Raw genomic sequence first — 26671 nt, 5'->3', positions numbered from 1 at the left:
AAAGAGTTGATTAGTTGAACGCGTAGGTAGGTACCTACCTAATTGGTAATTACCTACCTACAATGGTGGTATGAATCTTTCATAAAATTATAAATGTATAAAACATGTATAGGTATAAGTATTATGCCATTATGATTTATTTTTCCAATAGGTAGGAATACATGATATTTTATTGTTATGAAAATAATATGTCTAATATAAACACTCCTGACAGCTATTTTTTTGGTTTCTATTCTGGTTGTGCGTGATGAATTTTGTACTGAGTTTCTGTCGCTCCACCATAGACAACGACGACAATTGGATAGACTACAACAAAAATTGGACAGACGTGCCAGCGATTTGGTTTTATGATTATGTGGCGATGAAAATAAAAAGACGGCGGCCGGCAGTCCTGCGTGCCTTGGCTTCGCGACGTCGGCGAACAGCCACCACGAGACGTCTGAGGACAAAGTACCTATTGTCGGAATGGATAAAAAAAATTTTTTAATCTGTCCCATTGAAATGGATATTGCGTACCTATATCCAAAGATACAGGTAGGTATGTGATATTATATTGTATGGTTGGGTTTGTTAAGGAAAACTGGCATAAATAAATAAACTAGGTAGGTACCATCTAGATATTGCGGTCCTCGATTGTAAACAAAGTTTTTATAATTTAATCAACTTACTATTACTACGACCTACCTATTAGTTATTACTAAAGACCGAATTTATATTCTATTAAAATACCTAAAATATAATGCTAATATTCTCTAAAAAACCTTCAAATATTCTCATTATATTCTCTTAAAAATTTAAAAAATATGCTAAAATATGCAAAAATAATCAATAAACATCATTATTTGCCTAAATATGAATTTAAAAATTTTTTTTTTCAATATTATTTTAATAGTGATTTATTAATAAGTTATTAAAAGTTGAGTATTCTAATGGAATACTATTGCACTTTAGTAAAAGTTGAAAATGATAAAAAAAAAAAAAAAATTGTAAATGTTCGAAAATTTTTTTCTGGGTACCGTAATATTAAAATTCAAAATAAATACAAATTTTTTCTCACAATTTACGAAATATTCCAAAATATGCTAAATGGGTTAAATATTCTCTAACCCATAAAATATTCTCAAACATGCAAAAAAAACTTTTTCTACGCATTCGGAATCGAACGAATCGTCCACATTTTTTACTCTCATAAGACTGCATAGACCCAGTAACGATATGTAAAAACATATAAATCCGGTCTTTAGTTATTATATTATGTAAGCACCTACTATAAATGCTTGCCTATAAACAGAGAAACAACATTCATAGTGTATTATTCGTTATTCTTGCTATTCATTTTCTACAATGTTTAACCTATATTCATCATATTTAAATTAATTAATTTCACTTACATTTTTCATTTAACGAGTTTATAATAACAAAATTTAAGATCTTAGCTACATACGATAGTCGTTAATATATTAATACAATATACCTGAAAGTTAGGTACAGCTTTATCAATTCTCGACAGAAATGTGCGAAAAAATACAAATTACGCAATTTTATCTTTACGCGGTGTGGATCTTTATCCCATACCTATGGGCTATGGTGTCGTTTTAACTGTATTTCTTTTTATAAAGGTACCCATACTCTGTTCAACGAGAGAACGGACGGCGCATCGACCAAAACTGGTTCCCCCACGCTTCCCCACGTTTTAAAAATTATATACCTATATATTATTGAATACCTACTATTATCACCAGTTAAACATTTTTAATAAATAGGAACATAACATATTCTGATATTTATAATAGTTGTTTTAATACTAAGACAAATATTTTTGAAACAAAATAAAGAGGTTGAATATTAAATTATTGGAATTACCAAAATTATAATATTATAGTCGGTATAACATTATTACATTAGTTAAATTTGTATATAACTTACCATTAATTAATCGACTAGAGAAAAAACATACTATTAAACAAAAATTATAATGTAACTGGGCAATTTGCCCGTCTAAATAAAATAAATGAACAAATACAATTTTATAAATATCAGAATTGTTGTTTTTATTAACAATAAGGATAATTTAAATCAATATTAAAAAAAAACTAGGTAGGTGTATGAATAAAAATTAAAAAAACAATATTTAAATTAGTAAAAACTTAGCTACTTAATTATAACCTAAATTAGTTTAAAGTTGTAAATTATAGAACATTTTACATAAATATCCAAATAGGAATGTACATCATACATCATAAATTAAAAACCGCGAATATATATTGTAATTGTAAAACGCAATGTAAAATTTTGTCGGCTATCTTATGCTTGCATATTATACTGTTAACATAATAGTATACTAATTACTAACATACTAATAGGTACCACAGATTAAATGAAAACAGATTGTGCACTTCCTATGCTGCAATGTAAAAAATGAATATGGTGCTCTGCTTGGTCTCCGCCCAAATCAGTGTGAACACAAATACCAATGCTAATTTATTGGATATGTATACACACCATATTATTGAAATTTGAATTTAGCTGAGAGAAATTTTCAATTTCAACTCAATACTCATAGTATTATACTTTGGTATAAGTAATAGTAAAGTAAAATATGCAAATTGTTGTATACAAAAAATATATTCATTCATATTTTTCACAATTTCAAACAATAAATGGACAGTTAAAAATGCTACAAACAGGTAAATTACACATAACTTACAGTTTTTCTAGTAAAATAATTAAAATTAAATACATATTATGATAAATTATCAACACAATTGATAAAGTACAAAATTATATTACAAATGGCTTTTCTGCATTTCCATATGCTTTGAAATAGCAAAGTAAAAGACTCATCCAATTTTTTTGTGATTTTGCATTATGTATACAAACATTGCAAGTACCATGTTAATACATTTTTTCATTAGAAACCCACAAACATATATAGAAGCATTTTTTTCAGGCATCGATAAATTCCTATAATCTGGGGTACCTATTGTAAGTGTATTTTTTTCAAATTGAAATGGATCTCTATCTTGAAATATTATTTTTATGTTTTTGTCATTAAAAGAGTCTGTATTGATTTTAGATAAAATTTCATCCAAGTCTGTTATGCAATTTGCATTGTCTGAGTGAGTAAAATAACTAAGACAAAAATTTTGTTTAAATGACCAGATTAATTGTATTGGATTTGGATTAGGTAATATTATTTCCATTATGTTGGGTGCGAACGTGCCAAATAAATTTTCAACCGATATTGATTGATTCGATTTGTATACAGAACATAACTCTCATCAGTATTAGTAACTTTTAGTAACTCCTACAATTGAAATAAACTGGAGATTGAAATTAACCAACCTCTAATAAATTTAATTTGGCTTGTCACTTCAACATTTTTTTTTGTTAAAGACATGTAATGGTCTAAAAAAATTTTCCATAAATTTTTAAATGTGAAATCTGGGCATCAGTATTTTTAAAAGGTCTATTTCAATTTTTTAAACCAGGTCGTCTAGATGAATTAAATATGTCAAAAATTTTATCCATATTTTGAACGAAGTTAATTATAGGCAATGAAGTATCAAGTGGCTTGGTTCTAAGAAAACTAGCATTCCAGCTACGGCACTCTCACTAAATACCTGTGCCATAGTTTTTTTCATAAGGCCCAGGAAATATATGAGAATATGTTATTTTAGGAGCAGTGCGGAGATTAGTTTTACTATCTTCATTATAAAATGAAACCAAATGTTTTTTTTCAATTAATCCATTATTGTACTTGAAATTATGTTAATAAAACATATTTCTGGTGGCCTTTAAAAGATGTGGTGGATCAAATATGAACACAATTCATTACAATACCAAGTTGCTTTGTATTTCTACGATTAATATGTGTATTTATAATTAAAAATAAACTAGGAGATAAAAACTGCTTGCATAAAGTTATACAACATTTATTCAACAGTATTAACTTGTATTAATTGTTGAGTTAAGGTATTAATTTATATTTTATAACTTAATTTCTTTGTTTTTAGACTGAAGTGTGTTACCTATATAGTTTTAGTTTTCTTGGAGTTTTGTTAGTGAGATAAATTGAAGTTTGGCAAGATGAATCACTAGTAGATACTTGTAGCTTATTAGAAATGGGAGAGCAACTAGACACATAATTTATATTTGTACATACGTTATCATTGTAAGATAATAATTGTGATGGACGGGAACATGATGACATTGCAACCTGAGCCACAAATTCTGGCATTTCCTTTTATTCTACCAATTTATTTTCCTTTTCTTCTTCCAATTTCTTTTCTATTTCTCTCTCCAATAATATTTCAGCTATAAATAATAATTGTATATTCATATTAAAGTAGTCCATTTATTTGTATGGCATTAGCAGATGCATTGAACAATATCATAACATTTGATAAATGATAATGGTATAATACATTTTTTATTTAATTAAATTAAAATTCATAATTGTATTAAATTATAAAAACAAATGACAATTCTACAATTTCACAATTTAAAAAATTTACTTTGCAAGAAGAAAAAACTAATATATAATAATTAAATTAATGTAATTAATAAACTCTTGGGTGCAACTGTAGTCGCAGCAAAAGCAAAAGTAAAACCAAATAAGAATAGTTTCCATTTAGTGTTAAAAATATTAATTTTAATAAATAAAATCTCACCACTAAATATTGTTGGCACAGCATTCGTTTTAAGACGGTTTCTAATAATTGGATTTAAACATTTTGTTTTCAAAATGAACTTTATACACTCTGTAATTTCTGTATAAAAAATCAGAATCTTTATTTAGCAAATATACAGTTTGACATTTCTCCACCCATTGTTTGCACCTGTAATAAATTACAAGTTATAATGCGCACATATGAAAATTATAAAACAAACCTAATTACTCACCTCAATGGGCCGCTTAGAAATCTGAAATAGGTAGGTAGCTAATGTTTTTCGTTAGTGACGTTTTATTGTTGCAAAATTTTACTACACAATTAACAGTCATTTTTGAAAAAGATTTTTAAACAAATTTGACACTATAAATATTAAATACTATAAAATAACTATATTTTTTTACGAAATAAGAGACTATTATGTCAATCGAAAATTCAAAATACAAACAGATTACAGAACACCAAAGGACATGAATTAAGATATACAGGATACGATACGGAAAGGTCTTATCAATGTTCTTCTGAATCCTCCCGCTTTATAGGATTCTTCAGTGTTAACCGGGAGAATAAGAAACTAATGTTTTTAGACCATTTAGCTGGACAAAACTGGAGGAATTTGGTTCAACAGATCTTAATTTTAAAATCGAATTATGATTTATTAACAAGTTTACTAGGTTTTGCCAAAGGCGATTTTTAATATTACAATTATTGTCATGACTCATAAATTCATGATAAATAGTATAAATACAAAAATATCATATTTTTATTCTTGGATATCACAGTTGAAAAAAGAAATAGGTATTCAAAATCGCCTCTGACAAAACCTAGTAAACTTGTTAATCAGTCCGTTTTAAAAAATAAAATCCGTTAACCAAATTCCTCCGGTTTTGTCTAGCTTATTGATCTAAAAGTAATTTTTTTTCATCGACTGGAGCCCCTTTAACATATAGTATTATTAAAAATAATATCTAAGGTGTCGGTGCCGGTCATTTATTAAGGAGTAAAATTTAGGCAATTCAATTCACACGTTGTATCGGCCTCGCGCGGAACTTACAAGTGTGTATGTAAATCGATATTATTTAGTGTGAATGAGCAATAAATATTACATGCGCAGATAAAGATATTTACGCACACGCATGCACAAGTCAGTAATTGACTTCGATGACTATTATCGAAACACTATTTTGATGAACAAAAATGCTTTTACAGTATAAACTCTCACGCCTCGTTGATATGTCGGATTTTGATCATTTTTTTTTATCTGAAAGATGAGAGGTTTTTGCAGGTCGGATCAAAGCTCAAATTTTTATATTTTACTTTAAATAATAGTAGAAAAATACGTTTTAAAAAGAATGAATATTGTGCATTATTCAAATGCAAATTCCAGCTACTATAATTATAATTTTCAAAATCGGACTTTGATCCGACCTACAAAATGTTCTCTACTTCTAAATAAAAAAAATTAACGAAATCCGACTATTCTACAGGGTATGAGAGTGTTTCCTGTAAGACATGTTTTTGTATCAAAAAACGCACCGGCTCCGACCCCCTCAATAAGTAAATAAATCCATCTAATTATTAAAAATAATATTAAGATGTAAATAAATCTATATAATTACTAAAAATAATATTAATAAAAAATAAACCTATATAATTAATAATAAATAGTAATAATATCTAAAAATAAATGTCCGTTATATTGTAATTTTGTGTACCAGAATGTATGTAATGTATAACTTAGTATAACTAAGAATAATTCATAGCTATAAGTCATACACTGTAGAAATAAATATAAATATTAATTACTAAACTTAATCATTGTTACTTGGCAGAAAAAAAATGTTATAGTAAAATTAGATGCTATGAAATTAATTGATATTTAAAATGATTGACATCATATTTAAACTTAAAGTAAACAAAAGAAAACATATTCAGAAATTAAATAATCAACCAGTATAAACAAAATATTTATAAAATGATATAAAAAAATCTAATGAGTTAAACTAATATCTTGTGCTGAGTTCCCCGAAGGCCTGAATCTCTGTGTAATTTAAGATAAACTACTGCTAAAACTACTAAAAATACTGCGTGATTTAGGAATCAAAATTGTTTTGACTTTTATGGCTATTTAAAAAAGCCAAAGAAAAATTCTCCCAGTAGCAGAAGCACAATTTTAATTTTGAAAACATATCTGAATTTCTTATTCTCTTGGGATTTTTGCTGGTAATAATTATAAATCTTAATAGTTTGAAGCTAATGGAAAACTCATTTTTTGATTATCAGTGCATATTTATGCATATTTTAACAAAATGTAAAATGTATGGCATATTGAAGCAAATATTTAAAAAAAATGATAATTCATTTTAATTATATTAAATTATAATTTTTTAATTATTAAAATTGTTTACAATATCTTTTTTTTGTAGATACCTATTACTATATTATAAGTTATTTAATTTGTTTTAAAATATATAATACATACAGTGAAACCTCAATAACTCGAACCTGTTGGGGTGAAAAAAAATTTGAGTAATTGAAAATTTGACTTTTAGATGTTCAAGTTATCTAGGTTTCACTGTATATATCTTATAAGCTGGTAAAAATAATAATTAAATAATTGAGCAATTTAAAATTTTTACCCCATAAACAATTTGAAGTATTTTTTTTTTTTGCATATTTTGTTACTCTTCAGTGCATATAAATCAGAGTTATAGAGTTATAGAAGTTTTAGAGTTCTAGTTATAACTTATAATAGAACAGTTAAAATAAAAATATATAAATATTATGTTTATCGGTACATTTTTTAATTGAAAAACAAACAATGCAAATTTCTTCAACTAAAACATAGTAAACCTCGATAACAAATAAAAATCATTTTTAAAAATTTAAATTTATTTGACTTAATTTTCAACAGTTTTATCCGGAAAAAAACCCCCAAATAGGTATATCCTTTTTGTGTAAAGACAATTAGTATTATATTATAACAAAATTGTAATCATAGAGCGTTTAGGTATGTTAATATAAAATATTGTATACATTACATTAGACTTATACAATAAACGAATGTTTATAATAAGTGAATCAAAAAAGATAGTTTTCTATATTGTTTCAAAATTTAAAAAAAAATAATCTTATAAAGTTATGTATTATAATCATAATTTGTTATACTGAAATAAAATTTAGTTATAATTCATAAAAATGTATATTCGTTATTCATCATAATGAATACTATTATCACGAGTTAAATATTTTTAATAAATAGGAACAAGACATATTCATAATAGTTTATTTAATATTAAGTCATACATTTTCAAAAAAAATAAAGAGGTTGACTATTAAATTCTTTATTAGAATTACCTATATTATATAGTTTATAATATGACATTAATCAAATGTGTATGTAATTAATATTAAATAATAGACTAGAGAAAAAACATACAATTTCATAAATATCAAAATTGTTATTATTAATATTAAGGATAATTTAAATAAATATTAAAAACAACTATATGAATTAAAATTAAAAAACAATATTTAAATTAGTGGTAACTTTCTATTATACAACTTCAGCCACTTAATTATATAACATAAAATAGTTTAATGTTTTAAATAATGGAAAATATAATATAAATATATATGTGCCACATCATAAATTAAAAATTGCGAATATATATTGTAATTTTAAAACAAAATGTACAATTTTATGCTACCATATTATACTGTTATAATAATAGTATACTAATTACTAACATACTAGTACTTATAATAAGCGAAACAAATAAAAAATAATAAACAGGTTAATATTATTTAAAAATAAAATGATAATAGTAATAGTTTGTATAATAAAAATAACATTTCTAATTTAATTATTTATTCTATGAAATATATGATCAATTTTTATTTGGATATAAATATAAAAATAAATAGTTTTGAATATTATTTCAAGCTATACAATATAATTTAATTATAAATCATAAATATTTTAAATAAAATGTTTTCAGTACTTTAATTTGAGTGAATAGAATTCTCTAAACTACTTAATTATTTATACATAGCCAAAGATGAATTTAATTGTTATTATTAGATTAGATTATTTTATTTAAATTATTTATATAAGTTTTTTTTTATATACATATACATTTGTATATAAAAAAAAATAAATATTGATAATTATTTTAAATAATTTCAATGATATTAATTATGCCATTGTATTTTAAAAACTATTTAGATTTCAGTACAGTGTCTAATCCATATAAGTAAACAATATATATATGAAAGTTTCAAAAATAAACATGACATTTCTGAACTTATAATTGTCTTACTCGTATAACACGATATTGCGTGTATAGACTTTAATTAAAAATTAATTGTTACTCAAAATAACTGACAAGATACTTAAACTTAAGATAAGTAAAAAGAAACTGTGTTCAGAAATTCAATAATCAGCCAGTACAAACAATACAATTATATAATTATAAAAAATAATCTAATGAGTTTAAGTAATAATTGTTATAAAATGTAAACTTACATTAAAAAGTTCTAGTTATATTATCATTGAAAAGACCTATAATAATGAATTTTGTTTTTAAATTTTTAAAATTTGATATAACATACGACCATCCAATTTATTTCTTGTACACAATAATTTCATACATACATATATCTACAATAGAAAATTATAGTAATAAAAGATCATTAAAGATTTGAAGAAATAAAATACTAATTAACATTTGGCCTACAAAACAAAAATAAATTCACTTAATATTAGTCACTTCATAGCACTTTTTATTTCAGCTAAACAAATTTCTGCTTCTTTTTTGCCTTCGTCATAACGATGTCTTTTAGCATTTTTCATTCCTTCCACACAATTTTGTTCTGCTTCTTTTAACATTCCTTGTTTTAAGTAAATGTTACCAAGGTTTATATATACTGTTGAAAAATTTTCCATGTCAGGAAGATGTTGCCCAATTTGTTCTGCCTTTTTAAAGTAGTGTAATGCTTTATCTAACTTTCCTTGAATATAGCATAGGGTTCCCAGATCATTCAATAAAATTACATTCATTTCAAATACTTCTCCATTCAACTTAACACTCGCATTATAGGCCTTTCTAAAATACGCTCTTGCGTTCTTAGTTTGTCCTTGGTTCATTAAATAGCGAGCATATGCGTCTAATGTTATAGCATATAAACCTAAAACGTCTTCGTTTTCAGGATCAATTTTAAACTTCTTTTCCAAACGTTGTACACAGTATATGTAACCAATTTCAGAATTTCTGAAACAAATTTAAGTACACAAAATTATTAAACATTGAAAAATTAATAATAAATGAATTCTTAATCTGCTATAAGTCTATAAATAATATTTTAATTTTTTTTTTTTATTGAGCTTAAGCCCGGCCATTAGCTGTGTTTTTTGTTTTTAGGGGGGAGGATTTGTGGAATGGTTGGTTGAAACACGTTTTTATATGTAGCAAGGATTTGTAGCTTAAGATGGATGACCACCCGCAAGCTAACAACACCAGCCGATACAAACACTCAGAGCATTTACGCAGTTGAGTGTACGGACCTCACCATATAAATAATATTTTATAAATTATAATTATGTTATAACTTAAGAAAATGTCGTATAATGTATTATAATATACCAATTTGAGTGATTCAAACTAAGATCAAAAACACAACAAATGCTAACCAACATCACTCAATACATAATTATAAAAGATTGAAAATTGTAATTATATAGATTTTTAATATACATAAATAAATTTAAAATATTTATAAACATTTGTTAATTTTTAAAATTTTATATTGTTATTACATTTAATAATCAAAAAATACAAAAATAGTCTACATTAAAGATAAATATTACTTTTATTTGTATTATGCTATAACATTTGGTTGTTCTGTGGCAATTAATTATATAAATAGGTTATGCTTTTGGTATAAAAAAGGACTGAACATTTACTGAATCGATTGTTGAATATTTTAACTTGATAGTTTTTAGTCCCTTAAACATGTTTTATTTATACATTAATTTAAACATAATTGGCCCATTAAATGAATCAATTTTTTAAACACCTCACTATTTATACTCATTAATTATAATTTATAAATGATGAAATAATTTTGAATTACATTATTAGTTTATAATTGTAATTCACATAATACTATAAGTATTAAATGTAATTAAATATATTAGAAATAAATTGATATACATACTTTCATTTAGCATAATATTTAACAAAAATTAAAAATCAAGAAAGTAAAATGTATATTATATAGGTAATAAAATAATTACTTATAATCTTTTTGAGCTTCGTAAATTTTAGAAAGTTTAAGACTTATGTGTAGAACGTTAAGATCGTCTTCAAGGCCTCCTTGATCAAATAACCGACTAATGACTGTGGTAAATAGATTTTTTGCCTTTTCATATTCCTTATTCATAAATGCTCCATTTGCTAACACATCGTATACATATGTAACGCCATCAAAATTCTTTAAATCATAGGCCATTTTGAGAGCCTCATGTAATGTTTGTTCAAAAGCATTGTAATCATCATTCTAAAACAAACAAAACAATATTAGAACATTATTATTTATTACTTATTTATCATGAACAAATTGAATTGTTTTATTCATTTTTAAAATATGATTTAATATGTATATGATACATTTACAATCATGTGCATGGCCAGGTAGGTAGGTGTGTATATGACTATGAGAGTATGTGTGTTTGGTTGGAGGGGGGAGGGCCGTTGTATTATTGTTATGGGTGCTTGTAAAATAAATAACATCAGTAAAAGTTAATGGTAGTTAATTCCAGTGCTATAGTTAATCTGTCATTGACCACTGTGTAGTGTGTATATTATATTAAGTAAAATGTAAGCAAATGTAGATAAAATGTACCCACATTAGAGCATTTATATTTAATTTAATAAGCATAGAATAAGATGTAAGAATCGATCATAGTTGTACTATCTATTTTATTAAATGCTCATATTACTTCTTTATACATATTATTACTTTTTATTAATTTGTATGTAAGACACATTAGGTCATAAGCGTGCGCACAGGGGAGAGGGTGGGCCGTGGCCTATCCTGTGAGACTTACCGAACTTTGTATACATAGTATACATATAAATGATCTAAACATCCCGATTTTTGATTTTTTAAATCATAAAACATTAAATAGGTAGGTGAAAAATAACATTGATATTTGATACTCATTAATAATTAATAATAAATTAAATGTCTTTAAAAATAAAATTGATAACATATTACCATTACGGATTGCGAAATTGTATTTATTTAAAATTTAAAACTGTGTTGACAATTAAAATATTTCTTATTTAATTTTTAAAAAAATATGTATCTGTTTTTTATTATATGAATGATTCATGCTTAAATAGTGGGTGATTATGAGTAGGCAAATTAAAGTATGTAACATTTTAATTATTTCTTCCATCGGAGTTCAGGTTTCTTAATCTTTATTGACTTAGCCCACCCTGTTACAAATGTCTGCGCACACCTAAGCATTAGGTACATGTAATCAGGGACATTAGAATTTCAGACCAGCCCGAGAAAATAACTTTTAAACTGCCAACCAGCAGTTATGTATTTGTTGGGGGCTTGGAAGCAAGTGTACAATGCTTAAAAGTGGTATTTATGTATTTTATACTTTAAGGAGGCGGTAAATATTTATTGGCATTTTATGGCGTATTCATTTTTTCTACAAAAAGATTATGTCATAATATATTAGTGATATTTGCATACACAGCAGAGCCGTATTGGATTAGCGTGCGATCAAGTAAAACTTGGTGGGCCGCTACCTCATTATTGAATTGGGCCGATGCTATTATAGTCATAGTCGTGGTTTTAATAGTGGAATATTTGTGATAGAATTGAACTGATAAATTTAATATTTTAAAATCTACTATGATACTTTTTACATATTTTATTATACAAGTCATACTGCTGTTAATAAATGTTATTTAATATTTGTTGAAAATATGTATGTTCTAGACTTCCAATCTTTTTGTATATTTTCTACAAATATTAACTAACCAATTTTTAATTTAATTTAGAGTGCAAATCTTATCACACATGAGAGTACTTAATAATCATGTTGAAATCAAAGATATTAATGAATCAAATAATTGCTTGGAAATTCTGATGATATTCATAGTTCAGATAAAAGTATAAAACCACCAAAATTAATGCAGATTTTAATGATACCTAATGTAAATTCCAGCAATATTTTTGAAAAATCCAATACAAGTACCTACTCTAGATATCCTAATGCTTATTTTTGATAAACCATTAATAAACTGAAAATATTTTTCCAACTCCATCCTGTTAAATTTTATCATGATGAAGAAGAAGAAGAGAATTTTGCTTTTGATCTTACCGAAGCTAATGAAGCAAAATCTATGCAGACATACTAGTCATCTACCTTAAACAATTTTACAACAAAGTCAGTTTGTAATAACTGTATTATTAGCTGCTTTTTATTATTAAGAAAATATAATTTCACTTGACCTACTTTAAATATATATGCACTATTTGAAAAATACCACAATATTACTATTTACTAATTACTAACATACCAAAATGTGATCTTACCAGTAGCAATAGACATTATTAATAATACAATAATGCATATTAGTATAAAAGAAAATAATTAATACTTTAATCATAAAATTACCCTTTAACAATAAAATGTATTTTAGATTTTACTGTCCATAGATCTTGATTTTTTGATTAGAGTTATTGTTATTACTTATAACTTATTAATTATTATAAAAAATTCTGTTATACTGTTATAGACATTATAGTAATATGTTTTAATCATATTAGCTATTGGCCTATTGCTTTCTAGTTTGTTATTTTGTAAATTGCAATTCTTGCTATGAGAAAAAATTATGAGATACCAATAAATAAAAAACCGTCTCTAGGTGCCTAATTATTGTTAGTTTGCACTTGGTAATAGGCTTTAGTTGTGGAGTACAGTAGCAACAAGTAGCGTCCCCGTCAACTAGTTATTGTGGCGGCCCATCGGGAATTTCCCAAGGACCTAATCTGTCCCTGTATGTAGTATTAGTGATCTAATGAAAAACACTTTGTGTAGCGTCTATGTGGGAATATAAATTAACATAATCGTACTTATAACACAATGAAGAGTTAATTTATAAAATAAGCACCTAATAATAATAATAATTAATCAACTGCAGTATACACAGGCAAATACTATAATACATTCTAAATAAGTTAAACGTTTACTTACTTGTAAGTGCAACAGGCCTTTTTTAATGGTATAGATTAGTTCTTTATCTTTATCACTCTCGTCAAGTCCAATCAAACCAAGCAATGAAAATCCAAAGACAATTGATTTTGCTGCATTCGTACGATTTGACAGAATGTATCTTATAGAAGTTTGTACACTTTGCTTTGAATTAGGAAACACTAATTTTTGTTTATAACTATTGATCGATACATTATGTTTGACAACAGGAAAAATTCTTTTTATGCATTTAACTAGTCTTGTATTAAATAAAAGAGACATTCCTAATGTAAATAGGGTTTTTTTTAAATATAAATGTTAATGGTTTCTAAGTTAAAAACTTGACATTAAATTACAGATTCGTAATTATCAATAGGTACTTTTTTTTAAATAATTAATTGCTGTTAAACATACTCAAGTACAAAACTTACTGTCTCGTAAAATATTGCACCGTAAATCGTAATAAGCGATACAATCGACTTCAGCTCACGTACAAAATATACAACGGCCGTACTGTTGAGTAGTGTGTGTACTGTGTAGACCGAAGTCGACAGTAGTAAGTTGTAGTCTGCAGAATTTAATACAACGGCAAGTGTCAATTTGCAACGACTTTCAGTAGGAGATTTTAGATCGGAGCGGGCGTTAGTGCGTTACTCCGTTTCTTATCAATTGTCAATCTGTTTTATCAGCTGGTGGTATTTACTATTTGTTATTGTAAAATGTACCTCATATAATTTATATACCTAAATAATTTGGCATGATAATAATAATAATAATATGATTAGATTGATTACTACATAATATGAGATTAATATCAGGCAATATGACTATACCATAATATTTAATTGGCATAATAATAATAATAATTGATTGACATGCTATACTTGACATATTCATTTTCAATCCTTAGCTATAAAAGTTGAACATTTTATGCATTTTTAACTACAAAATAATTATTTCAAAATTTGAACTATAAATGCTAATATGTATAATATGCTTATATGCTTATACGTTCATTGGTTTTAGAGTTACACCAAAAACCTAAATCGTTTTTGTCGAAAATCATTGCGTAAAAATTCCCGTTTTTCCTTAATTTTTATGTAGTCTTTCCCAGCGCTTTTGAAAACTATTGAGAAGTTAAAAATTTTCCTCCTGAATGTACCAATTAGATTCACTTTCCCATCGAATAAGATACTCTTGAAGAAAATCGAAGCAGTTTTACTTTCCCAAATCATGATGACGGACACATAATTAAACCAAAAATGTTTAAATAAAACACACATCATTGTAAAATCAATACATTCATCACTCCGCTCAGAATTTAAAATGTAAATAATATAATTTTTAGATTTTTTGGTTACAGAATCAACTACTTACGCGCAATCTTGTTTTGAGTATTTAATCCTTAGATATAAAAGTTGAACATTTTATACATTTTCAACTACAAAATCATTTTTCAATTAATTTTGATGTGTTGTCAAAAATTGAACTTTAAATGCTTATAAAAAAAAAATATTTCTATGTATTTTTTATATTTGTCAACTATACTTGTAACAATATATCAGGAAGGAACCTTGTATGAATTGACCCAACAAATACATTTTAATGAAATATTATTTTATAGAAGAAAAAAACTAAAAAATTAAAAATGTCCGAAAAAAGATCGAAAACAGTCAAAATATTTTGAAAATTGTATCAAGTATAGGAATTGATAAAATAACCATGTGATATAAATTTCAAGGGTCTACGGTTATTCGTTTTTGAATTACAACAAAATAAGAAGATCGCTACCTATACTTGAGAATTCGAGTAAATATCCAAAAGAGCATAAAAAATTAATTTGACCTTGCTATAGAATTTTTTTGTTTTGATAAAGGTAGAAAAACTTAAATAAGAAATCTTGTATTACATTTTAAAATCTTAGATTTTAAATAGAAAAATTTTTATTAATTTTTAACTCAAAATAATTTGCAAATTTTTGTGATTTTTACGCATTTTCACAAAATTTAATCTTTAAATGCTTATAAAAAAAGACTATTTATTTTTAATATTTTTCAACTGTCATGTAACAATATATTAGGAGCTTTGTATTAAATTTTCAATCTTTTTGACCTGACGAATAAAATTTATATGAAATTTATAGAAAAAAAACTAAAAATATTGAAAACTGAATATGTCCATAAACAGTTCAAAACAATTCAAAATATTTTAAAAATTTTATCGTACATATAAAGAAAAAAAAATTTCAACATCCAGTTTAAATTGCATGTAGGTTTTATATTATCATTTGTTTTAGAGTTACACCAAAAACCAAAATATTAATTTTGTCAAAAACCATTTTGGGTTAAAATTCCAGTTTTCTTTAATTTTTATTTTGCTTTTCCCGGCACTTTTGAAAATTTTAAATAACGTCAGAAAAATACATTTCATAATATTCAACAATTTGTGATATAGGTATTATAAGATATAAGTATACGTCTATTACATTGTCAATTTACTTCTGAAAATAAAGATTTTTAAATCGTCTAATTCAACCTGCATAAAGTCTTTTCATAATTTCTTCACGTTCATAACTTATTTTTAAAAATCGTTTTACGTGGCAAGAAAACCACCCAGGCCATATAGTAAAAAACATATAATCACCGTGGAAAGAAAACTTTGGTTATGCAATAAAGTTTCATTTTTTTATGTCACATATAGGTACACACCTACAAACTGTGAATAAACGTATCATTTTTTTTATGTTTTCAAGACTAGAACTTCTTAAATGTATGGTTAAATTATGGTTACATATCTATGACTATTTTAGCCTTCAGGGCTTTTTACCACGAGAAACCGTTTTTTACATAATTTTATGAATATTCAAAAGTGCAAAGTATTAAGGCATAAGGCCCATAAGAGTACTGAAATACTGAATTAGGAATGTAAACTGTAGCCATCTATAGGACCTTTAATAAGTTACTTAAAATTAGTTTATTAATGTATTAATACCATGTAGTAATAAACCATTTAATATTTTAAAGTTTTATTCAAATTGCCTATTTTGAAAATTCACCTTAAAAACGAAAGTTGACATCTGTCAATGTGAATATAATAGTCCTTAGAACAAACAGTTTTGAGCCCCCTTAAATAGTCTTAATACGTAAAAAAATAATTGTATTATTATTAGAAAAACTATGAATATATTCATAATATTTTATTTATTAAGTTAATGAAGTACATTTTCATTTAAACATTTTTGATTCTAAACGGAAAGAATGATTTTTTTTTTAATATTATTGTTTTTGTAAAATTATAGTAATTTTAAAAATAATCAGGAAAAACTAAAAAAAAAATTATGGAAAAACAAGAATACTTACAGGGTAACATTAGTTTTCGACAAAATCAATAGATAAGTATACTTTTTTTTTTGTAAATCCAAAATGAAAACGATAGAGATTACTATAGATAGCTACTTAGACATTTTTATTTTTGTATGGTAAAATTTTTGTTTGTGACCAAAAAACCTTGGATATTTAGTACAATACAATGAATACAAGCAAGTTTTCTATCACTTAAGTTGGTACAAAATTGTATATCAAACGAAAAATAATAGTATTTCAATGTTAGCTATTAGGTACTTTTGTCTTATTGCATTGTAAATTGCATGGCTAAATATATAGGTATGATCGCATTGAGACGCATTTTCGTAAATAATCTGCGCACGTACAATAATTATTACATGTTTTAGCATGGAAAGGAATCTCAGCTGGCAGTGATTTTTGGATTTATTTAGCCAAGCAATTAATAATTTGTATGGTTTGTTAGCAAATAAATCGTAGTGATAAAATTCACTGCCAATTGGCGGCCATGACACCTGCGTATCACAAAGTTGCGATCATACCTATATATTTAGCCATGGTAAAATGTAACTAAAAAATATTAATCGTAAGGATTTGAAACATTTTTCAATTACATATACTAATGTACACAATGAATTTTTCAAATTCATTAAATTTAAACTTTTTATATCACGAATCACCTATTCATACCACTCTATGGTAGATATTAGGTAAGTACAGTTGCGTACACACGAGGAGGGGGTATTCAACTCCCAACCAAATTACTAATAGAACCTAGAATAGTAAATTAATAGTAAAATAGGGATGTGCCACTGTCTCCACTCAGAATCGTTTTTCGGACCTATGTAATATTTATTGATTTACTATTGAATTCAAATTGAACACATTCATTTGGTACAGTGGTCAGTGACCTATCCAATGACGTTGTACACTCGAAATCTACTATACATATATAGAGAAGAGCGACTATCTCGGTTTCAGTGGCCTAGTGTAATGTTATTGTGTTTTAACCCCCCCACAATCGTATTTATCCAAAAAATATATTTGTTATATGCTTCAGATTTCTATAAAACATGTTGTAGGTACCTATTGTTGTCATATTATAATGGTTTACAATTTTATATTATATATTAATATCAAAATTGGTAACTAGGTACAATAGAGTGCGTAATACTGTAATGCGCCTCACAAGTTATATATAAATATAAGTCCTGCTGCGTACTCTCACATGTAAAAAACAATCAATACAAAATATGTAAATATTGGCAAACATATAATCTGAATTCATTATAAGCCGCAGTTGTAGCCTGCTAAGTACGTCAAAGCTGCGTTGGGAGCTGGGTAAAGTAATTGCATAAGCATTATATATAAGTACCTATATAACAGTTAAATATTCTCTTCCTTTATTATAATTTTACTTATTTACTCGACGAGGAAATTATTCTATACCTTAGTGTTAGTTAGTGGCAGTAATTTGAGGGGGTAATGAGTAGATCGCCCCCTGCTTGGGCGTGGTGCGTTGGATTTTGTTATGTATTTATAGCTGGAGCTGTGATATACAATTTTCAAATAAGCATTAAATAAAAGTAAAGAGATATAAATTCAAAAAGTCGCTTAATGTGGGGCGTGGAACTATGAAAGGGAGCCCCCCCCCATGTATCAATAAAAAGTTGTAGTTAAATTAACGACCGTGTCTCGAGGCTTGAGCTTCAGATACTCTACTGGTGTTTGTGTATATCAGATGCATAGCCGTATTGGCGGATATTTAATTTTATCATTGGATTCAGCCGGTTTGCAATAATACAATATGGTAAAAGTATAGATAAATCCTGCAGAAGGCCAAGTTAACCCACTTGTTATATTTATGTTCCTTACTGGAAAAGTCACAAATGGTATGAGTCTTGCAAATTATTATCTAACTCATTTACTCAACTATTTTACGATTTATATAATGATAGCAATTAGTTTTACAGTTGGACGTAACATTTACAACTTCAACTTTCAAGTACACATTTTATTACAAACGCTTTTGTAGCGACCGCATATTATATAATAAATAATAACATTTTATTATATTATATAAAATTTTCTATAGTGTTATGGTGCAATATTGCACAAATTGAATATTATACATTTGTCAGTATTCAGTGTATTCTTGAATATATTCCGGGTATTCAGTAGGTACAAGTGGCAAGTGTGGAATACACATCAATTAATAAGCACAATGTGTAACCACTATTTATAATAATATAGTGATCAAACCGCTACGTCGCGACCACATTATAAACGTTTCCAAAGTTTCTAGACTGCACACGGTGTCTGGTAGGCGAGGGGTGGGTGGACGATGACGTGGCCAAAGGGACGACGACGGTAGGGAAATGATTACCTACGCGCGTGAATGTACGGGAAAACAGGGTTGTACGGCGGAGAGGGTGGTTATCGATCGATCGTCGGCGGCAGCGGCCGACCCGCGAAACCCATCTCGGACGCGCATACTCACACAAGCGCACGCACACTAAAGTCGCGCCACGTTCGTCGTCGTCGAGAGCCACCGCCCACCCGTCCGACCCACCGCGGGTGAGCTATATCATCGTCGTCTTGAAATACGCGGTCGTCCCGAAATAGGTAGGTAACGCGGACATCGTCGCCGTCGCGAGCGGTCCACGCGAAACAAACGTCGTAATAATATTACTATAGCCATCGTTATACAGGTCGTTCGCATTATAGCTGTCGTTGTTGTTGTTATTATTATTAAAATTACGCGGCGGGAGTACGCGTTTCGCCGCCCCCTCGAACACCGTTTCGTGTTTTTTTTTTTTTTTTTAAGACAACAATAATAAACTTCGCTCGTCTCTGTTTGAATTTGTGATATTTTCGTCCTAATATCGCGGTCGGCGCGACAACGCCATGGCGGCGACACGGCACTTCGGCCGCCGCCGGTGTTGTTGCCGCCTCGGCGGTGGTTCGCGGCCGTGCTCGCCACCCTGCCGTCCGACGGACAACCGCTGCTGCAGTCGTCGCGCCGCCACTGCCGCCGCCCGCGCCGTCCGACGCCCAGCCGGCAGCGTCCCGACAGCCGTCTCCGTTCGCTCGGAATCAAGTAACGTACACGGCAGTAATAATATTATAATAATGTGATAAAATATGATAATGATATTGTTATCCAACCTATGCGTAAACGTAACCCAACAGACACAGCTCGTAGAGATTTAGGTACCTGGTACGATAACTGCAAACCCTTAATAGTTAGGTAAGGGCTACCATGTAAATTGTAATAAAATATTATGTTGAAATGTGTTTATAAAATTACTGAGATACCTGCGATCGTCCCGTTTATTATTGTTTTTTTTTTTTCAGAATGGTCTTTATGCATAATATTATATTGTGTCAGGCGCTAAAATAGAAACTTTCAATGCACCTATATAGGTAATAGGTAGAAATATTTGTTGCACATATGACGTGCGACACAGCTCATAAATCATAATACATTGTAAATTCACCTGTCGGCTGTCGATAAAACCTTTTATTAACTAACAATAAACATATTGGTAGGGTTGTAGGGAGTAGGTAGAGACTATAATTTGGAATTTATGCTATTTACATAAATTACATAAATAATGATAGTACTATTATAGTAGGCACGTAAATTGTCATTTAGGTTTTAACTAGGTATATAGGTAGATAGCAGAGCGTATAATTATAATATAATAGTAGTTACTAACTAATTACATATAAATAATATAATTATTGATATAATATTTATCTTATGTTTAGATGTTGGCATCATTGATAACAATAATCAATATAAAAAGTATCATAAAATACAATATTCTTGTACTTAGATAAAAAATAAAATGATTCTTGTAATATTTTTTTTTCTGAAAATAGGATTGAAGAGTTCAATGTTTTTATTCGAGCAAATCTAACATAATACCTATATTACTAAGTATATTTAATGATATTATTGCTATTCAGTAGGTACCTAATACAGTAGGTTGAATTAAATTTGGCCAAAAAAATTGCATTTGAAGATATCATTGTGTGTGTGTACAATACTAAAATACGCAATAATATCCTTTAAAAGTTTCAAGTACCCACGAATAATATTTTTAAATCACTACTAAAAAACTAAAATTGTTATTCTTCTTTATAATATGTTATTTCGTCCAAATTTGAATTAAAAATATCTAAAAAAAAGTATGAATATATATTTTTTAGGTTTTAGTATAAAATACTCATGAGAAACCTTGTTTTAAATCATTAGCTATAAAAACTGAACGTTTAATACATTTTCAACTACGATAAAATTTGCAAAGTTTCGAGATTTTGATGAAGGTATGATAAAAAAATCGTGCCTTTGTGCCTTAAATATTTTGTTACTGCTTTTATAACAACTTATGAAGAACCTTGTATTCAATTTTCATGCTTTTTAACGCAACGAATAATTTTTATTGACATTCATAGGAAAAAACTAAAATGTCTACAGATTAATAGCTCAAAATAAGTCGAAATACTCTTAAGGGGATTCCACTCTATGATTTTCTGACTTTGTCTAACACACGCGCAACATTGTATTTCAGACGTGTTTTTGTCAAACATACCAATTGATCTAATGAAGCGATAAGAATTCTGAAAACAGATTTGAATTCGTCGTCAAGTATACTTGAAATCGACTTTCCCACATTTTTGATATTATCCCCCAAATTTCAGAAAACGTCATGTTAAAAAACAGTATTTTAACATTTTTGTATTTCAATTTTAGGAGAAGTTATAATCAAAAAATCAAAATTGTGGGGAAATTTATTTCAAGTAGACTTGACGACGAATTCAAATCTGTTTTCAGAATTCTTATCGCTTCATTAGATCAATTGATATGTTTGGCAAAGGATCCGTCTAAAATCCTATGTCGCGCCTGTGTTAGACAAAAACAGAAAATCACGGTATGGAATCCCCTTACATTTTATCATTTATAAAAATAAAAAGTGGGTAAGTGGACGTTGCTCTGCTATACAGTAGGTTACAAGTGGGTCACTGTAATGGATGGTGTTGAATTTGAATTTAATGATATAATATCATTGTATAAGAAAAACGATTATGAGCGAAAACGGTCAGTCAGCCTATGATATTACTAAGTATATTTGATGATATTAAGGTGAATAAAGTAATTTATATATAACCTATTTACGTGGAATCTTGTTTTAAATTTTCAATGCTTAGCTATAAAAGTTGAAAATTTTATAAATTTTTAACTACAAAATAATTATTACATTTTAAATGTGATAAATGTTGTTAAAATTTGAACTTTAAATGCATATACGAAAATGTGTGCCTATTAAATTTTAATATTTTTCAACTTCTATTGTAACAATATATCAGGAGCCTTACATTAAATTTTTACGCTATTTTACCAAACAAATACAAATTTATTGATATTTATAGAAAAAAAACTAAAAAAATTGAAAACTGACAATGTTCATAAACAGCTAAAAAAGAGTCAAAATATTTTCAAAATTGTATGGTGTATAGAAAATGAAAATATAAATATTCAGTAAAATTTTCATGTATTTACAGTTATTCGTTTTTGAATAACAACAAAATAATAAAATCGCTACATAAGAAATCGAGCTAGTAATAATCCAAAATTGTAAAAATATGAACTTCAAACATTCATAAAAATTTAATTTCATAATTGCTTGAAGTCATTTTTTTATTTGATAAAAATAGATAAACTTATGAGTAATCTTGTATTATATTTTCAAATCTTAGATTTAAAAAGGAAAATTTTTATGAATTCTCAACTCAAAATAATATGCTAATTTTTGTGATTTTTCCGTATTTTGTCAAGATTTGAATTTTAAATGCCTATAAAAAAAACTATGACTAAGGATTTTCAATGATTTTCAAATATCATAGTAAAAATAAAGTAGGAGCCTTGTATTAAATTTTCAAGCCTTTTCACCCAACAAATAAAGTTTTATTGATATTCATAGAAAAAAGACTAATAAAATTGGAAACTGAAAATGTTCCTAAATAGTTCAAAACAAATCAAAATATTCATATATCATGTATATTATAAGTACTTAAATTACTCATTTGTTTTAAAGTTACACCAAAAATTTTGTCAAAAATCGATTTTGAATAAAAATTTCCCATTTTTCTTCATTTTATGTAGGTTTTTTTCAGCGCTTTTAAAAACTATAGTGTAATTTTAAAATTGACCTCCCGAATGCACCAACTGGATTTACTTTCCCATCAACCAAGATACTGTTGAAAAAAATCGAAGCCGTTTTATTGCCCCAAACCATGATGACAGACAAAAAAAAACACATAATTGTAAAATCAATACATTCATCGCTCCGCTCAGAATCTAAAAAATGTTAAAATAAACATTTCGTGATAATTTCAAGTATCTGTAGTTAGTCGTTTTTCAATTAAAATAAATTATTAGAAAATCGTTCGATGATAATTCGTTAATTTGCAATGAATAACCAATTTCCAAAAAATGTAGATTTCAAAGTCTCATAAAAAATAATTTGACTTTCCGGTAAATTTTTTTTAGTTTAAGGTAGCAAAATTCCTTATGAGAAATCTTGCATTACATTTTCAAATCTTAGATATAATAACAAATTTTTTTATGAATTTCAAACTCAAAATAATTTGTAATTTTTAGTAGTTTTAATTTTTTTTTAAATTTCAATCAAGAACTTTTAAGGAACCTGTATAAAAAAATGTATCAACTTGGTATACCTACCGTAATTCGATATAATAGTAAAATAAATTACTTTAATAGCAAGATCAAAATACGTATCGTGAAATATACTTAGTAATCATTGATTTACCGTCTTCGCCTATATTCGTTTTTCGTATGCAATGATTTATCATTGAATTCAAATTTAAGCAACACAGAAACTACAGTGACTTACTGAATTACACGCTGTTCCCTCTTTTTTTATTTCATCGTCAAATTTTTCCAACCTAAATTACCCATACGATACCTATACGGTATAATATATATATTAATTTATTTATTTACCGTATAGTATCCGTACATACTACATTAGTACTGAAATACGACACAGTATAATATATGTTATTGTTTCGTTTAACATTCTGTCTGCTAAATATTGAGAGTTAAATGTAATTTTATTGTATTTTTTATGTCTTAGTTAAAAAATGATTATTAGTATTTGGTTCATGTTAATGGTTTAATTAAGATATAAAATTAAATTGGCTACCAAAATATATCGTTTACGTTTTTAAGTATAATTTCCCCGACTATTTTCATTGCTCATCAGTTTTTGAACTATTTTAGATTCTTAGTGGATAGAATAACGCATTGGTCTTACAATGATATGTGTATCTTTTTTTTTCAAAAAAATATTTTGTGGCAGGAAAAATCTTCAACTTTGATGGTGGTTTCTGATAGCAAATTGGATCTAGTTAGTACTTTGGAGATCAAAAGTAATAATGTCTAGTTGACAGTTGTTTTTAAAATAATCGGATAAAAACAAAAACAAAAATATTGAAAACCGTGGAAAACCGTGACGCCAAAGTCAATACCAAATTTTGACAAAATAGATTTGGATTTTTTTAAAATTAAAAATGAATAACTAAAGAGATTTTATATAGACATTTCTAGACATGATATTTAATTTTCAAAATATTTTGACTTTTTTTGCGATATTATTACTGTGTTACTTTAGTTACTAATGTTAAAATGAAGTATAATAAACATATTTGACACTTAATATGTGTCTATCTATTTAAATTAAATTATATTACTCTATACCTAATTTAATTCATGTTTATTAGTTGGTACCTGACGCCGTGGTATGCATCGTGTAGTCTGCATAGTTATTATTATTTTACGTATATGTTCTTATAGTTATTGGTTTGTTATTTGTATATTAAGTTTATCATAAGTCATAACAAATTATTATGATATATATTGATAATATTTAAATGAATAATTATTAACTAGTACGATAATTATTATGATTTTACAGAAATCATGGCCAATATAGAACGAAGTTTGAATTACTAAAAATGACGAGAATAATTCATTGAATTATCTACGTATATATTTAAGAAGATCGGAATCGATAAATGTAAAGTATTGAAATATTGGTACCTAAATATCAATTTATATAATTAGCTATTTCTATATAGCTGTAGAATGTCTGAAAGCGAAAGAAAGAAGAGATCACAATGTATAGATGTTTGGGAAGAAGCCGGCTCGGAATTTTACCAAGAAAGCTATCCAGGCATGGAAGCAGATTTAGAGGCATTCCAAAAAAATCCAAACAAACTTTCTACTTTATTACCTAGTAATAAGACAAGAACAGGTATAGAGTCATATTATAACTAAGTAATTCATTTTAATTGTGTATAGAAATATAGAACCTATAATGGCTAATATAATATAGTATAAAAACTAACATAATTATTACATAGTAAATCAATTATATTTTGATATAGATGTTAAAATAAATAAATTATATTCCATTGTGTCATAAAGTATTATTATTTATGCGGAATATTTACAACTAAGTTTTCAGTTTTTTTTTTATAATAAATATAGGTAGTTAATAAAAAATTCAAAACCATGCACTTATTTGACTTTGAATACCTAATAGAAACTATGCATTTCAATCGTATCTATCACAATATTATAAAATATGTGTATTCATTTTGAAGTGTTTACATGGATTTACATATTTTATTTAACTATTTTTTTGTAAATGTATTATAGTTTCAAAGTATTTCGAGTATCCACACAACTATTTTAGTATTTTACATGTAAATAATTCTGAGATATTCAACTATTAACTTGTGTTTGCGATTTTCAGCTAGGAAAAAAATCAATAATGGAACTGTATGCTATCAAGCGACAGCTACATTAAAACCGGTGGAATATGGAACGCTATGTCAAAACACTATGGGTTGTAATAACGAAATTCAAATATCATTAATGCCCGATTTGTCAGGTAATATAACACTACATACTTTATAAATTTATAAATAACTATAAATAACAATAAAGAATTTATAATTTTGAATGTTTTCAGAGAATTTATCTAATGAAGAGCTTGTATGGGAAGAAATTATGAAAATTAAAACTATGCCAATTAGTATGGCTCACAAGAAAGAATTAAAAGCAAAACTAAAAGTAAGTTTTATGTTTGACATGTGTTAAGACAGTATTAATTGGAAATAAATTAATTTAACTTTGGGTACATAACTATCTAATAAATTTATACCAATAATTTATTACGAGTACCGCCTATACTGTCAACATATTGTAGAAATATTAATTATAACTAACGTAATTATATTATTTACCTAAATGTACTTAATATGTACCTAAATAAACATTT

General features: G+C 26.9%; 2 protein-coding genes and 1 pseudogene across 4 annotated transcripts in view; 1 reads left to right on the top strand and 2 right to left on the bottom strand.

The window, feature by feature from the left end:
* Positions 1 to 26671, top strand: part of LOC132935631 (transmembrane channel-like protein 7) — a 32357-nt gene that overhangs the window by 2391 nt on the left and 3295 nt on the right. Inside the window, exons 1-5 of one of the 3 annotated variants that reach the window (XM_061002221.1) lie at positions 19787 to 20394; positions 25301 to 25402; positions 25464 to 25639; positions 26144 to 26281; positions 26363 to 26463. In XM_061002221.1, the coding sequence (XP_060858204.1) occupies positions 25471 to 25639; positions 26144 to 26281; positions 26363 to 26463 (408 nt within the window). In that variant the 5' untranslated portion in view covers positions 19787 to 20394; positions 25301 to 25402; positions 25464 to 25470. Of the gene's footprint in view, positions 1 to 19786; positions 20395 to 20424; positions 20545 to 25300; positions 25403 to 25463; positions 25640 to 26143; positions 26282 to 26362; positions 26464 to 26671 lie in introns of those variants that run through there. The other 2 variants (XM_061002222.1, XM_061002223.1) reach the window with 2 other exon arrangements.
* Positions 4028 to 5005, bottom strand: LOC132953725 (52 kDa repressor of the inhibitor of the protein kinase-like; annotated as a pseudogene).
* LOC132936821 (tetratricopeptide repeat protein 19 homolog, mitochondrial-like) lies at positions 8856 to 14607 on the bottom strand. The gene is made up of 3 exons (XM_061003599.1): positions 13957 to 14607; positions 10972 to 11234; positions 8856 to 9946 (listed from the first exon to the last, which is right to left on the bottom strand). Exons 1-3 carry the CDS (start codon positions 14233 to 14235, stop codon positions 9442 to 9444), a joined length of 1047 nt encoding a protein of 348 aa, XP_060859582.1. The 5' UTR covers positions 14236 to 14607; the 3' UTR covers positions 8856 to 9441.

The sequence above is a fragment of the Metopolophium dirhodum genome, chromosome 1 (assembly GCF_019925205.1).
Source record: "Metopolophium dirhodum isolate CAU chromosome 1, ASM1992520v1, whole genome shotgun sequence".
NCBI lineage: Eukaryota > Metazoa > Arthropoda > Insecta > Hemiptera > Aphididae > Metopolophium > Metopolophium dirhodum.
The sequence above is the reverse complement of the archived record's forward strand: the minus strand, read 5'-3'. Positions and strand labels throughout refer to the sequence as shown.